We start from the raw sequence: 17,967 nt of genomic DNA, 5'->3' as shown, positions 1-17,967 counted from the left end.
TAACATAAGTTTGAAAAGTGGACATTGTGGTCACATTGAAATAGGATCAAGGTCACCAAAATCTACTGGTGTCTGCGTAATCCTCCAACACAAGCTGTCACTACATTTGAAGACGCTGGATACAACAACAGTTCATGAGATATCGCATTAACAAGAGTCGTGGCTACCTTGAAAATAAGGTTAAGGTCACCAAAATCAACTGGTGACTGCATAATCTAATGTAGACTGTCACCAAATTTGAAGACATTGGGTACAACAGTTCATGACATATTGCATTAACAAGAGTTTAAAAAGCAGTCAGGGTGACCTTGAAGATAAGGTTAACAACAAAATCAACTGGTGTCTGTATAGTTGCCCAGTGAGGGCTGTCCTTAAATTTGAAGACATTGGATACAACAGTTCATGAGATATTGTGATAACAAGAAACAAGACATGCGTAGACATACAAACACTGCTTAATACACTATATATATATGTCCCCTGTTCGATGTTGTGGTACAAAAAAAAAAGAAAAGAAACATAAACGAGCCTTTCAAGTCCGATGGTTGAAGTTGTACCCTTGACTTACTCAGATGTATATTGTGTATGAGTGCCGTGAGACATAACATGGTCTCTTTATTCACAAAGGAGTTCTTGCATGTATTTTTTTAAAAAGTTTCAGACACATCAATTTGTATGATTTAGCCAAAAACTGAGCCGCACTGTGAACAAACTTTCACAGCTATCTTTGTTGACACTGGCATTCTCAGTTGTGAGAATGAGGAGCCAGAAAAGGGAGGTAACAAAATGATAGGACATCTACAAAATTATAGAGGCATCCAGAGTATAGAGGAGAGTTATCGGAACATATACCCTTGAGATATCAAGGCTGCTTTTCCTCTGACAACACGTCTGCTTCTGATCTGGTTCTCTAGTCCAATGACACTTTCTGCAGGAAAATAACAGTTAAGTTCTGTCACCAGATATGGTAGACAGCTCTCTTGATGTTAAGCACTGTCAGTAAGTGCCAATGATATAGACAATGAGCCATCAGGTTGATGGTGCCAGGGACCTATCTGGTAACAGGAAAACCTCCTTCTTGCTATGATCACAGCAAGCCCTCAATGGAAACATTCAGGCATGAAAGCTGATAGTGTGTTATTATCTGGCATTAGCTGTGCATTGTTTGTACAATGAGGCCATATCTGGGCTGATTATACCCACCATGTGCAGCATATCAACACAGGCTGTACCTGTGGAGTCTGTCTTAAGGGACAGGGATTACGAGTAACATCGGTCTCATACAGCTTAGTACTGCTTTCTTTCTATTAAAAGACTTACAGCATAATTTGTGAGGAAAGGCTTCGGTGAACAAATCACAAACTTAGGTAAAGATCATAATCAGCATGAATATATTTAAATACTGCAAATTGAATTGTAGTGGACCAGTGGATTATCTATATTCATAGATATATATTTATATATATATAATACATGCAGTAGCGGTACATCACATGTGTATACTTCAGTACTGTTATCATACATACAGCAAGGATCACCATCACACATGCACATGCAAAACCTCGAGTCATACCCAATTCAACCTGGTAGAACCTTAACATCTCCTAGAATCAACCTACGTTCCATCTGCTGGTAGAATCTACACTCCATCTGCTGGCAGAACCTACACTGCATCTCCTGGCAGAACCTACACTAAATCTCCTAGTAGAACATGCACATCTACTAGTACAATGTACACTATATCTCCTGGTAGAACCTACACTACACCTCCTGGTAGAACCTGGACATTTCCTAGTAGAACCTACACAACATCTCCTGGTAGAACCTACATTACATCTCCTGGTAGAACCTACACTACATCTCCTGGTAGAATCTACACTACATCTCCTGGTAGTACCTGGACATCTCCTGGATGAATCTACACTACATCTCCTGGTTGAACCTGGTCATCTCCTGGTAGAATCTACACTACATCTCCTGGTAGTACCTACACTACATCTCCTCATAGAACCTGCACTAAATCTCCTGGTAGAACCGGGACATCTCCTGGTAGAACCTACTCTTCATCTCCCGGTAGGACCTGCATTACAACTCTCCCTTGGTTTTTTCTGATTTTTACAAATGTTGTGAAAGTAAAGATGACAAAAGGTTCTCTAATAATAGATCTATGTTAAAGTTTTCTGCCTGACTGGCAGTAGTGAATCAATCCACAGGCTCGGACACCTGCTAGCAGCCAAGACTCTCCATGTTGACACACTGTGGGTAATGGCCACCAAGCACAGCTTCACAGCAACATAAATAGCGTCAACATGTGCATCTGGTTGTAGGAGCACTACTTTCCCCCTGCCCCCCTCCTACCCCCCACTTTCCCCACTTGCTAGGTAACATGGTAGCTGGACTTATCTGCATCATGGTGCAACCTGCACTCACGGGAGGGTACAAGTGGTTCCACGCCATGGTGGAGGTGAGAAGTTCTGTAACAGCCTCCACACCTTCCCATGTTAGTTACACTTTATTTACCTTGGCGGGCTTTTAGCATTAACAGATTTTCCGTCCACAAGGACTTGGAAATATGAGAAGGTGTATATCATTCGTGTTGATAAGTTAATGAATTCCTTAAAAATTTCTTGGTAAGATCTATTCACCTCAGGAATGTATTATGCTGAGCATGAAAATAAGTTGTCAATATGTTGCTCCCATGCTTGATCACCTGATCAAAGATCGTTCTCTCGAACACACAACCTGATCCAGTTTGTTCTTTATTTTTGTTTCATTTGAACAAGGCACTGCCAACCTGCTATGACCATCAGCTGCCAGCACCACTGTTTGACAGCAGCACTCTGAGCGTATTTTTACAAACAGTAAACATCCTCCTGATCAACTTGGGCACTGCTCTGCACTCCTCAGGCTCTATACAACATCACACCAACAACCTAAATTCAGCATATGTTTGTCAGTGCAACTTGAGTGTGCATACAAGACAACACACAGTGACGTTGTATAAACTGTATACTGTACTATAGACCCACCAACCTCAGTAAACAAACTTGTGCAATATCACAGGCAGGATCAACTCACACAGCAAGACACACATGGCCCACATCCAGCCTTTGCATAATCATAAAATGAAGTAAGGCTAGCGTGTTGACGTTTACATACTAATTACAGAATCTTGAGCTGAATAACATTCTGCTCCTGACGTCAACCATCATTCATGGTTCATTTAGGTGATGCTTGTTACCAGCTGGGTCGGTCTCCTTGTAATGACCATTGTAAACCAAAAGTTACTGTGTTCTGTAATCTGATTGGTTGAAAAACATGATTAAATGGTATTAGATTCCCGGAAACTGAAAGACTATTCACCGCATATTGACACGTAAACAATTGTTTTGTTGTGTCATCAACAGTGGTGACGTCATTCAAATCATATTGTGACGTAAAGTTAGAATGACGTCACAAATGAGCAACTCCAGATGCTACCATGAGAACCAGCTGAAACGGCCAGCTGATGACACTTCACTGCTGTGTCCGTATTCGATGTAAACGAGTGCAGACACTAAAACCCCTTTGGTTTACTTTTGTGTTTACAATGTCGATAAACATCATGTGTTGGCCAATTTCCGGGTGTTATTGAGTATTTGAAGCACGGGAATATTTCATTTGAAACCTCCGGCTGACGCCGTCGGTTCCAAATGCATTCCCGTGCTTCAAATACTCAATAACACCCGGAAATTGGCCAACACATGATGTTTATCTCCTAAATGCATACAGGAGGCAATAGGTAGATATCTATCTGTTGATATCCAAACTTACCTACTGTATGAATTCTTAACATATCCACAGTCTTTTACAAACATAGCTGCTTCTTTGTTTATGGCTCATAAGCCTGATAGGTGTTAATTTAAAATTGCATGTGGTCAGTGATTGAAGTTGTGCAATGCATATTGTCACTAGCAGACAGGCAGGCAGACATTTAGGTGTCAATAAACCAGACATTGAGATTTCTCTGTGACAGAGTCTGCTTATCACAATCAACATGTTTTGGGGTTTTTTTATGTAATGAGTAGATTATTTACTTAAGGATTGACTGTGCATTTCTTTCGTTGCATTGAAGTATGAAACTAAAAACCGATGTGCAAACTGTATGAATCCGTGTATTTATAATTAAATTCAGCAACAAATACTATACCCTTTCAACAATATTTTCTTTAAACATAATCACATTCATCGAAACAGATGTCTTTGTTACCACCGATTAACATTTTCGGTGTAAGAATTCGGTAATGGCGTGACATGACTCAGGTGACTCATTTACATAAAATGACACGCCTACCAAACCATTAGCCAATCAGCATACAGCACCGTCAAACAGCCGTCAGTCAACCAAGCTAACATCGGTCGGCGAATCAGGGTGGAACAACTCAACGTGACGCGTCCCGGTATCGGCAAAGTTTTAAGTTTCAACGTTTGAATTACTACCTGCGAACTGAAAGAGACAGTTTGAAAAGTGAGAATTGGAAATGAAGCCCGATGATATGAAGTTAGTGGAACTGAGATTGTAGTATTTGCGCAAGTAGAAAGAGGGTGTGATGTGACTGAGATTGCGATGCCATGAACTGATGTTCCAACGTGTGCATGCTCTTGTCGAGACGTTGCAACGTTGTTAACGTTCACGGATAATTTTGAGTTGTTTGTTTATGTTAATCACAATGTATCACTTCAATGTTTACCCAAAGTTCATTAAGGTACCCGAGTGCAAGGGAATTCCCTCGCTGTGTAAAGGTATTCCCCGACATTCCTCAGGTCCGAAAGTAGTCCGGCTCGGTGGGCGTGGCTTATTTTTTTCAGATTCATTGGGAAATGAACTCAAAAGAAATGTTCCCAGTTAACCAATCAGATTGCCACAATTTTAATGAACACAATAAAAATTTAATTATTTGTTAGTGTACACAACAAACATTAGACTACTGCTCACAACCTAATTCTCCAGGCAGCCATACTGTTTCAAGCTCCACGAACCTACTCAATGTGCATGCTTTATCAGCGCAGCGCAGCATAGCTGTTGAAACCACTTTTTCCCCAGCGCTGGGGGAAAATTAGTGAATTGTTTGACCTCCAACTTTGCAGGGTCTTTTTCATCATAGTTTTGGTTGTATTGACATTTTTTATGATTTGTTTCGGTAAGTGCATACCAAAACATATCAGAATCTGCAAAGTTGTGTTTTACATTGCATGTGACCTTTAACAGCCTAATCAAAGCCGAATAACTGTTTTCATCCACCAGGTGGAAGATACATACAACCAGCCATGTCAGCTGAAATACATAAGCAACTTCAATCAGATACTACCAGACTGAAGAACAGAATAGCATGTCATTGAATAACATCATGCATATCAACGTAGTATTTATATAGGATGACTTTAGGTCCTGCTGTTGATCAGGGTATAAATCTGTGTATCTACCTCCTGCATCACAACAATGTGAAGATAGGATGCAATATTGCATCATTTCTATCATATCTGTTGTGTTGCAATATTGACAGAGTGGGGGGCAGACAATGGGCAAGTCAGCCAGCTGTGAAACCCATGCTTCACCTTCGGTCAGCCATGCATGACCTCTCTTTGTGCCTGGTTAATCAATGACATCACACCATGTAATCAAGCACTGAAGCCATTGTTTGCACTGCAACAGGTTCTCTACTTAGAGCTAAGTTGTTTGGCACTACCAGGTGAGAGAATTCACATTCAGTACTCATGTCACACTTTAATCAGTTTAATGTTGGAAGATCAGTCCTTTATGAATACAGTACAATGCTCAATAGTGCTGCATGCAATTTACACACAAAACATGCTTTCCTTCAATAAAGAAAATGCACATTCTGAAAGATTAGTTGGTTAGTTTTGTTTGTCTGCTTTTTTATTAGTTGTTGGGGTGTGCATGACTTTTAATGAAAAGATTTACTCACACAGCACATCATTCCATATGGATGAAAACATGCAGACAGACAGACAGACAGACATACAGACAGACAGACAGACAGACAGACAGACAGACAGACAGACACACACACAGATCAGATAGACTATTATTCTATGAAATGTTGGACGTCTGTACACAGGTATTATGAGAGTGCCTGTCATCATTCATTGTCTACTATATGATCCATCACTTTCACTGAGAACAAACAACAATACACATTACATGGATGCTGTCCAATTCCATGTTGATATTCCTCACAACCAGCATGTACACCTGTGCAAAAAGTCCAGCAGTTAAAATAACTGCTATCAGATACCCACCACATGTCACCTGTCAGGTGACGGCCCAACCCCCACACGTCAATTCTATATTTACCTTAAAAAGGAGTGACTCATTCACAAATCAAATTTGAAATTGCTTACATTTTTTAATACAAATTTGCCACCAATTTAGGCATGAATACTAACTGTAGAATGACTAATATTTACCTTCAAGCAAACTGTGTTTTTAGGTTTTAATAATTTGACCTCATTCTTTTTAAATTCAAATGTTCATTTTCAAATTATGATTAAAGTTTATCCAACTGTGAAGCTGTCAGGGATTACATGAATCTCAAATCTTCGTGTTACACAAATACCAGCAATATATTCAGCTTTGTCAGTGTCACAATGACCCAAGTCCTCCTGCATAAAACAGCATTAACACCTAAGCTGGCAACTGTAAGACAGTTATGATTGTTAATGTGCTGAGACTACTTCATGCAAACATACACTGGAATATTTTGATCTGATCTAAGGGTGACTGAAAGACAGACCTGCAAGCCGACTTTCTCTCTTAAATTGTGGACAATATAGCCAAGACTGACACTATACAAGGTGTGGTGTAAGACTACATTTACATGGAAATACTGCCTGTCATATTCTCTGCCTGAGGAAAGCTCCATAGTGATTACTTGACAGAAACTGGTCTGACAATATGTGCATGCTTCACACTGCTTTCTTGCCACCAAACATGAAACATGATTTAATCCTGAAAGTCATATTATATTATATTATATTATATTATATTATATTATATTATATTATATTATATTATATTATATTATATTATTCATCTGTCTGTTTGCAGTGAAAAAGTACCGATGAATTTCACGGTAAACAAAAAAGTAAATCAAATAAATCGAAATCAAGATTATGAATCCTCACAATTAATTTTACCTTAAATTTAAATCTCAAAATTTTATTCAACTTAGGATAAAAGCTGTTTAACACAATCATAGTTTGAAATCAGTATTACTGGTTTGTTTTACAAGGGGGTATGCACATTATATGAAACACCGAGAACAAGGTCAGTTAGTCTAAGTTAACGCTCATCACATACTGCACGTGCATTTGTTTCACTGTTCCAACTACTGTGCTTACCCCCTTGTTATACAAAGCAATATAAGTGATTTGAAACTATGATTGTTTGTTAAACACCTTATTTTCTTAGTTGAATAAAATTCTATGATTTAAACTTTCGATTGGCAAGGTAAAATTACAAGGATTCACAATCTTGACTTCACTGTACTTGATTTACACTTTCTTTGAAAGTGAAATTCAAGGTTACATTTTCAACACAAAGAGACCATATACATATGAGAAATATAATGAGAAAGCACCGTTAAATGATATCTCACATGGACAGTTTGTTACATTCAGTGGCAAAACTAAATCCTGTCTGCTGGATTGCTACACAACATTTTTAATTCCAGCGTTGGATCTGTATGATGTTTTAGTTAACTATAACCAGTGAACAGCACTGGGAACCAATAAACCAAGAGACACATCACTACTAAAACAGGACTCCCTGACATCAGTTGCGTTAAAACTTTAAAATGAAACATATACCTTTAAAGATTACAACTTCTTGTTTATTACATTGAGCGACATTTCTATGTAGATTCTTACATTGTTTTCTTTTAGCTTGAAAAGGATGTAAGAATCTACATCGAAACATCGCTAAACGTAATAAACAAGAAGTTGTAATCCATAAAGCTGTATGTTTCATTTTTGACTCACCAACTTCTAGAATGCCCATTAAACATGTTTTAAAACTATCTGACAAAAACTGAACATCTTACAAACCATATAACATCAACTTATCACAGACAAAATAATATCAACCTAGAGACTGGAGACCAAAACACAATGTGTATTTACCAGGGACATTCTTCAAACAGTATACTTCTGAGGGACATTTATCCTCCATTTTGGAATATTTGATGGTATAAACATTTATCATTACGATTTGTACAAGGTGTTACAGAGCCAGGGCAAGGACCAGAGAGTAAGGTTCAAACTGGTTCACGTGATTTCAGAAGGTTAGCTACATTTGTCCAGCATTCTGTTTACAGGTCTTGCTAGATATGGATGTTGCATCTTCAAAAGAACAATGCATGGTTATCACAACTGTTTGACTATTGTTTCACATAAAATAGATAAATTTCCAGATGAGGAGAAAATGAGTCACTTCAAGATTACATTACAAGGCCACGACCTGTGATCTGTGTCAAGCACAGGAACATCATCCTTCATATACTGTGACAATAAGGTGAAGGCCACTTTGGTGTCATATTGGCTCTCTCACATGGTTAAAAGTAAAATACAGGACAGTGGGAATTGTCAAGACATATCTTCTGATCCATAAGAAACTGCCAAAAGAAAATGATATGATCATCATATATGTGTGGAGTAGCCTATCAAATGTAATAGATTCTAGACACTTTTTGACTTGTGTTGATTTACTCATCAATAAGGGCAACACAAAATTCAATGCTGAAAAAGTCTGGTCCATGTACAGGCTGTTGCATGACACTGATTTTGCTGTTGGAGAGTCTGGGTCACAATCCTCACAAGATGAGCATGAAACATTATCACCTTGAAAGATGAAATCTTTGCAGAAACGTTGTACAAATGGCATGCACTCTACACCAGCTGCCTGTTGAAAGTAGTCCTTAATCTGAGCTAGAGTTCATGCACTCTGGTGCAAAGAGTTCGGGTATCATCAATGTTTTAAGTTTGTTGTAGTCCCATGATGACGATCTGCTGTTGACAGATTGAGAAACGTCCAGTGTTTGTTCTACAGTATTCTGACCTACTCAAGTCTGCAACATAACATGGCTACTTGAAGTTAAGCCTGTTGGAAACCCCACATCATCAATACTGTTACTTCTATCATGATTAAATTGTTATGTAACTGTTCTCAGGTGTTCTAAGAAAACAATAACAATGCTTTCACATGGGTCAGAGTGACAATGTTAGATGAATGGGAATACCATCCAATGTTCTTTCCTAGGTACCATGTTGTGTTTGGGAGGTTGAACTCTTCAGAGATGCTCTTGCCACATAAATATCTTACACCACCAAGCACTGATGAATGCTAGGGGTGAAAAGATACAGAAAGTGATACAATATGTATCACAAAACACGATCTACATATTTACATTAAATCTTGTAGAAACCTTGAACATATATATTTCACAGTAGGTTCCAAAGGAAAAGCTTAGTGTACATTCATGTTTGTAAAGGATAATGGATGATGGATGAATCATTCATTACAATTTATTTTGAAATATCTCAGCGTTTTGGGATTGGGAGATGCACTGTACAAATGGTAGGTAAATATTTCAGCAAGTGTACCATCTAGTATTGGTACAGAGTGAAATGCATTAAGTCTATCATGTCAATGCCTGAAAACTACCATGTATCAGGCCACTGGTGGGTCATTTAAATCCAAGTTCCTGTAATTTCACACAAAAAGCAAAATGGCCATAAGTTTTTTGGACACAGTATATTTGGTTTGTCAGCTTTTAAGTTTTGCCACTTTTTCAATTCACATATATATGGTCTGAATAATGCCTTACAAGCATCTGATTCTCCAGTAAACTATGAAATATTCCCTCCAAGTTTAGTGCTATAAAGACTAAACATCAAGCCCAAAGGTTAATCTACCAATGTCAATCTAGAAACTTGAAGCCTGGCTAAGATAAACAGACGTTGTGCACACTTTCCTGATGTTTGAAAATAATCAATCATAATTTATTTCAACTGGATGAGTTAACTGTAGCCTGAGAGGGCACAAACAGGAAACATTGCACACAGGTTAGGGAAGATAGGTTTATCATCCATGTGCTGATACCTCCACTCAGGTCAAACAGCCAGGAACACCAATACAGTCTATTCCAGCAAAAACATACATAATGTGGAAGGCAGGTCTGCCTGATGCAGTATCTGTCAGGATTTGCTCTCTAAATGAGTTAAACAGACTGCGTCAACACAGCAAGATAAATATGTCCTGAAGCAGAAATTATCTGGTCATCTTGCACATGTGGTGAAACTGTTACTTCCTGTGTCTGATGTTACAGTGGCCAACATGGGTCTGGCTGGGATAAGAGACTCAAGACACAGCATGATGGAACAACAACCTGTTGCACCCATTCACACACAAGCTGCTAAAAGGAATTATACCTACACTGCTGAACATAAACCATTTCTCATTGTCTCCAAAATAAATTCCACAATCCTACTTACATATTCATGGTGATATTTCATGTAAATCTTTACGTTACTACTTACGTGCAGCGAATCCTTGTTTCTTTTTTGAGGATCTGCGAAGGGATGATGTTCGACTGAAGTATGGAGGAACAGATAGCTCGGAAGTAGGAGAAGTAGCCATTATATCAGAGCATGTGATACGACAAGTTATCCAACCCTCAACACACAACACAGGTAGATCTATCCATGAGATGCCGTGACATATTTACTTCTACAGCTGTTCATCGAATGTGAGAATCAGTTACAGTGAGACAGTCTCTAGCTCTGTGTTCCTACTGTGATGAGCTCTCTCTACAAAGTAATAAAAGGGTTATGTAGGTCAACCCTTGGCTTAGTCCATTCCTTAAGAGTGTCGCTTATCAGGGAGACAAGGAGTGGTGTCACAAACACACAAGGTGACAAGGGTGGCACTGCTTCACTGAGCGCCTTCAAATCAATAACTGTTACAAACACAACAGTTTGTGACAAGGCATGAAAGTGAAATCACTGCTGGCCTCCACAATGTGGCAATGAGCCAGACAACAGCCTTGCACCCCTGTGTGACAGCCAGTGAAGAGTGGACTAGCCCGATTACTGTCCAGTGCTGTTTCCCCTGAGGAGAGAAACTGACAGAACTGGCCCCAAACAGTGTAGTAGACCCAGGGTAAGACCTTTCACTCACACAGCACTACCTGTTGGTGTGCCTTCATGAACTTGGGCCATTTATACATGCAAAATTGGACACCCTGCAGTAAGGTTGTGCTCTCTTTACTGTATCTACCTGCCATGCAAGAAGTCCCATCCTGTACACCTGTAGGTAACTTGATCAACAAAAACATTGAGATGCTAATGATTTGCCAATGAGTTCTGATAAACCAGTAACAAATTGACTTAATCCATCTGTTCTTACTTGTTTACACAAAGCATAGAAGACCTCATCTTGTAGGATTGACGTGGCTCACTCAAAAACACTAGTTCATTTCTAATGTGTAATTTGTTTTATAGTGAGTGAGTTTAGTTTCACTCCACTTTTAACAATATTCCAGCAATATCGTGGCGGAGGGTGACACGAGAAATGGGCTTCACACATTGTGCCCATGGGGAAAATGAAACCCAGATTTTTGGTGTGATAAGCGAATGCCTTACCCACAAAGCAATCCCACCACCCCAATTCATCTTATAACATTGCAGTGAGCAGAATAAGAAACATACACCGGCCGCCTTCCTCAAAATATGCAAATATTCCTAAGACAAGAGGACATGCTCATTCCAACCAGTATTTATTAATTAAGGTTCCTGGTTATTTCAGACCTCTGCATGCAATACATTACTACATTCCGTGATTGACATTTAAGTAAGCTTGCCCTTGTAGTTGCAAAGATGAATATGAATATTACTCATTGAAACTGGATACGATAATTGTAAACGAAATGTCAGTGTGCACTGTAATCTGAAAAAGATGATCAAATATTATTTGATTCCCAGAAACTGCAAGGCTGTTTGCTGCATAGTTGACACATAGAATAATTGCACACAATTGTTGTGTTGTGTCATCAGCAGTGGTGATGTCATTCAAATCATATTGTGATGTAAAGTCAGAATGACGTCACAAATAAGCAGCTCCAGATGCTACCATGTTATCCAGCTGAAACGGCCAGATGATGACACTTCACTGCTGTACCCGTACTCGATGTAAACAAGTGCAAATAGTAAAACCCTTTGGTTTACTTTTTTGTCTACAATGTCCATAAACATTGTCTAGCCAATTGTGTTGGCCAATTTCCAGGTGTTATTGAGTATTTGAAGAACGGGAATATTTCATTTGAAACCTCTAGAATATGCCATTGGTTCCAAATGAATCCCCTGCTTCAAATACTCAGTAACACCTGGAAATTGGCTAACACATGATGTATATCTCCTAATTATTTCAGTGTAAATACATACATACACCGGTTGAATTATGACACCTTAAGCAAAAAATAAATTTGTTATAGTGCAAATAAATTTGTATAAATTTGTTATACAAACCATATGGACAGTTTAATGGCTATCCCTATCGAGGCAGTGCACCAATTCATTATGATACTATAGTTTAACAGTTCCCTGTCCCTTGTTATTCCCTTAACTGACACTCTACAATATTTAAAATACAGGGCCCTCTGGTGACATGAGAACAGCTGGCTGTAACAGGGACTTGCCTACAGACACCAGTGCATTCAGCCACTCCCTTACACTCTATGATGCACCCAGGACATTTATCACATTTTCACATTTTGCTCATGACTGTCAGCTGTAAAAGCAATGATTTTCTCTGTGCATAGGCGTTACATACATCAATGAGTGGGTATGGCACAATTGCTTGTTGTCATGGAAACAAATAACGTCTATTTGCTGAAAGCTCCTAAAAACAAATTTCACCTTACATGGCTGGCTGTGATGACATTCATGACATAAAACAGACCAAATTAAGAACAAAACTGTCTTTTGATACATTTCTCTGGAGGCATAATTCAAAACTTGAATGGCAGGAGCACAAATGTCACAGTGTGTTAAATCCAAATACTACATACTGTAACACATTTCACAAAAGACTTGTCATTATAAATATTAAAGCAGAATACAATAAAATCCTGTTTCTTCCTTGGGTCAGCCTTTACTGTTTCATGTGTGATATGTAGCTTCAATCAACATTATTACACTGCTGTGTCGGAGTAATTGAGGTGATCTTGTACATGTAATCAACCAAATACAGACAGCATGATACACAGGTCAGATGGTCTCACAGTGAGATACACAGGTCAGATGGTCTCGCAGTAAGATACACGGGTCTGATGAACTCGCAGTGATATACACAGGTCAGATGATCTTACGGTGAGATACACAGGCCAGATGATCTCACAGTGAGATACACAGGTCAGATGATCTCACGGTGAGATACACAGGTCAGATGAACAGTGGGATGTGAAAGTTCCTGAACTTGTGTAGTATTGAAATCCGGAACAAGTACATAAGGAAATAGTTACTGATGAAAGCATACTGAGGTCACCATAAATTGATGCACAGGGTGAAATGTTCCAAATACTGATATGAAGTTATAATGTCTGAACTCCAAAAGGTATTGGGTTTTATACAATGTGACAGGTAATCAGTAAAATGAACCATGTGCAACAAGACAGGATGACTGTACAGTTTTACACTACATAGTTATATAGCACGTGTTTTTCTACTGCTTTACCTTGACTCTCTGAGCAAGTCAATTTTCAAATTGACTTCTGAAAGTTATCTTTTAAAAGAAAATATAAGATAACTCATTATCAAATACACCAGAGCCATTAACATGGTGTTTTTCTCAGAAGAAAACATTAATAACAGTATAATCTGTAGAATGTTGATTGGCATTCCAAGATTCTCCACAACCATGCCAAGATCCACCGAGGGCCTGTTCAGACTCACCTAATGCTTGTTGAAACCCATGCTAAAAGCCATGAAGGCATGCTTACACTAAGGATATGCTCAGACCCTAATGTAGCCCAATATTCACAAGTTACTTAATTGTGTATCATAATGTTCAGAAAGAGACAACTTCTTTGATGTCATGTCACTCAGCTGTTTTCAGGGGTTTTTTTGATAACAGATATGTTGTTCATTAGAATCTGCCGGTATGCATGCTTCCATAAAGCTATCTGCAACAAGACAGCTATCTCTGCACTTGCAACTCTCTCTCTAATTTAATTTCTGCTGGAACCCTAGTTCAGATGATCACAAGCTGATCTCACTGATCAAGCCATGTGTTATATAAAAAGCATACATTTATTTTAGTGAAAGTAAACTTATCCTCAGTACTTTTCATTACACTCCACTACTGAGTTTAACAAAACCTTATGGGATGTCGCATCAGATAACCTTTGAAATTGACCAATCAGAACACAGCTTACCAAATCGCGAAAGTGGACATTCACACATACCTTCTGAACTTTTTATCTCGAAAAGGTTCGTATCTGAACAAAGTCCAAATGCTATTTAGTGTACGCTTGCATCTGGGTGATGCACATGGCATACGTAAAACCATGACAACGATGAGTAAACAGTAGCTGAAAATTGTGCTTTTGACAATATTCAAGGATGTCATCTTGCGGAAATATTAGCTAATGGTAAGCATGTCAACAGAAACCCCAAAGCGTATATACTGCAGGTTAAACAACTGTGTTATATGCAGATTTTTGTTTGTGGAGAGATCTGTGCCAGTGACCTGAATATTTTGTAAGTCCCTCTGATCCCTAAATAGTACCCGCTGTCTGATTGGATAAATCTATTTAACCGTCTCGCGTTTGATTGGACGGTCATAGGTTTCTCAAAGGTTACCTGATGCGACCTTCTACTAGGGTTTGTTAGACACAGTGGTGGAGAGTATCAAATAACACTGAGACTAAGTTAACTTACACTGACATTTATTTGCTTTGAACAAGACATGGTGTATTGATTTTTGCATATCATGAAAGTTCATTGCAAGTCAGATCACTACATGAGCATGACCGAATGCAAGTGAAACTACATAGGAGACTTCCACCTGCAGGAGAAATATGCATGGGCAAACCTGTAGGTACTTTATTATCAGGAATGTTCATTGGGTCTCATTGCCAGTGTTTGAGGGATACAAAGATTTGGACACATGCTCTACCTGAGGGTCAATAGAGGTCATGGTCAGAGAAACAGACTTGGTCATTGTTGCCGGGAATTCTGGGAATGTTGAGGCCTTTAACACACAGCAGTCAGAGGAGGTGGTTCTTTGTTTTGGTCAAGTTGATTGATTGAGACAAACACAACACAAACAAACCTTCAACTACACAATATATAAAGCAATTAGAACTTTGACATGTTGTAAGTTAGAAGGCTGTGAGAATACTTCCGAGACGGATTAGTGTTTCCTGCACATGGCCATCTTTAACACATCTACAGGGCTAAAACCCTGAACACAGTAAACTCATTTGAGGGCTGCCCAATCTTCATTGAACTGTCAAGCATTCTTATTTCTCAGAAGCTGCTGTCTAAGGTTTATCACTCCATGTCTTACATTACATTATCAAATTTGCCCATTTGAACATTTAATTGCAACATTCACATGTTGCCCTGAAAGCTACCCTTAATGACATTTGATATACAGACATACAAATTTAGCAAGCGGACTTAAGTTGGATCCAGTTGATTGTGTGTATGTTTACCATAAAAGGTCCCTTGGTGGAAGATCCAAGTTGATAGGACCCCAAGTACAAGTTGGGTAAACAGACAGAGACATATAAGTACATGGGGGCTTAGGGCATTGCTCACTGTATCAAACACTGGTTTGTCTCAGCACGATGTGATGTTTATGCCACCTTCATGAAGCTCGAATAGTGCATATTGTTCAAGTCCTTAAACAACTAATATCATTATCAGTTATGAACTCATAGCTGATGAAGCTGCACCTTGCTCCCTGTATGAAACTATACATATCCTAGTGAGGACGCCCACTCATTGTGATATACATAGAATCTGTGAAAGGCACTAACAGATGCTGTCCTCCACGACCTACTACTGCGTGCTGCTAGACTCAAGCTTAGTATCTGAATAAATATAATTTTGATAGTAACAAACTAACACACATAATTTGAAAACGAGCCCCAGGGAGCCCAGAGATTCAGGTTCTAAATCTGAGGAAATCTAGACTTGCTTAATATATGGCTTTAGTACTGCAGAGAAGACTTGGAAGTAGGGAAAATAATGTGGTTCAGGGACTGTGAGACAGACTAGACCATCGTCATGTGCAAGGTGATGTTCAACACATCCTCAGACTACCAGTGACATTCCGCCCACCACTCCAGCTGTCTGCTGTGTAAGTCACAGCAGATTCTATCATAAACCCTGGACACCCAGCCCACACAACCTGTCCATCTCATGAATCAAGCAAGGATCATCATCAGGATCATCATCATCATCATCATCATCATCATCATCATCATCATCATCCTCCTCTAGCAGTCCTGCCTGGCTGGATCACCTCATACTTGGAGGATATAATATGAGTGTCCATGTCAAACTATGTGTACAACATAGAGCATTCTCAGTGACTTCAATGTACCAATGATTGTCAAAGTGTGTATACATTACTGAGAGGTTGGAACTGATGCAGCTTTCAACTGACGATGTGGCCTGGTTCATATCACATGTGTTTACAGACTAGTTGTTTGGCCAAACACAGTTGAAGTTAATGGTGAATACACCACCATGAATAGGCACAGAAAAGCCAGGAATGAACAATTTCTGAAGTTGATGAGGCACTGACAGTTGTCACGGACTGTTAAGTGTAAGGCCATGGATTTTGATAGGCCTTTTTGATAGGCCTTGTCATTTGTGAGTCGTTTGCATCCAGCAATATTGGCATGTTTAACCATTTGTCTCATCACAGGCCATAGAATGCATTTGCCGATTGCCATTCTTTTAAACCATAGCTGACCCCTTCTTGGAGTGGTTTTACAACAAGTGGCAAGATAGAAAGGAGAATCATGAGAACTGTAAAAAGCTGGTCAGAGTGAATGATAACGCTTGGAGATTCTGGCAGGGCAGCATGAAGGATTGTCCACATTTGCCCATACTCGAGATTGAACAGATCAAACATGACAAGTATTTTCACCTGTGCAAGTGAGACTCATTTTACTCGAGGTTACTTCAGTTACTTCTTTCCTGTTTCACGTAATGTCCCCCCCATTACATGTTCCTGTGTGACTGGCCAGACCCTATATCGAAATGCACTGCTTACCCACCATGAAGTGTTGATGATGGACTGGGGATCTGAATCCATCATTTGACTGTATTTCCACAGTTGGTCAACTTTGTCATCATTGATGGCTTCAGCTCCATGGGTACGCAATCTTTTCCCTCCTTTTAGAAATTTTTGGTTTGATTTTTGGACCTCACATGATTTTGAAAATTTATATTGCTCAAAAGCGATACAAGAAAATTTGATCTCCTCAAAAACCTGTAAATACTCGAAAGCATCCCCCTCAAAGAAATTGGCTCACGTTCATTCCATTTGGCTTCCTGACCCCAATGAAAAATTTGCAAAGGATATTGTTAAACTCCACTGGAGAGATATTGTAAACTTCTCTGGAGTCGCCAAGTTTGTGTTCCATGAAAGATATCAAAATACTGACATCGTATCTGGATTAATTTTGGCTGTATTTCAGTTTTCCTGATTAGCCCAAAAGGCTGTCAACCACAACAAACCTGTCACGATCACTTCCACTGGTCTCCTGTTTTACATCTCCTAAAAGAATCCTCCTCCAGTATCTCCACTATTATAGATTGTGGTTGGTCAAATTGTTCCTGGTGAATGAGTGACAGTCTCAGGGAGGACATGCAGGCGGTGTCTTGGAATTT

General features: G+C 39.1%; 1 protein-coding gene across 2 annotated transcripts in view; it reads right to left on the bottom strand.

The window, feature by feature from the left end:
• The window catches only part of LOC137295548 (SLIT-ROBO Rho GTPase-activating protein 1-like), a 139,633-nt gene that overhangs the window by 80,089 nt on the left and 41,577 nt on the right, over positions 1–17,967 (bottom strand). Inside the window, exon 1 of one of the 2 annotated variants that reach the window (XM_067826934.1) lies at positions 10,597–10,897. The exons of the other annotated variant lie outside the window; for it this stretch is intronic. Coding sequence (XP_067683035.1) covers positions 10,597–10,696 — 100 coding nt within the window. The 5' untranslated portion in view covers positions 10,697–10,897. Of the gene's footprint in view, positions 1–10,596; positions 10,898–17,967 lie in introns of those variants that run through there. 2 annotated transcript variants of the gene reach the window in all.

This window comes from Haliotis asinina, chromosome 9 (genome assembly GCF_037392515.1).
Source record: "Haliotis asinina isolate JCU_RB_2024 chromosome 9, JCU_Hal_asi_v2, whole genome shotgun sequence".
In the NCBI taxonomy this organism is placed as follows: domain Eukaryota; kingdom Metazoa; phylum Mollusca; class Gastropoda; order Lepetellida; family Haliotidae; genus Haliotis; species Haliotis asinina.
The sequence above is the reverse complement of the archived record's forward strand: the minus strand, read 5'-3'. Positions and strand labels throughout refer to the sequence as shown.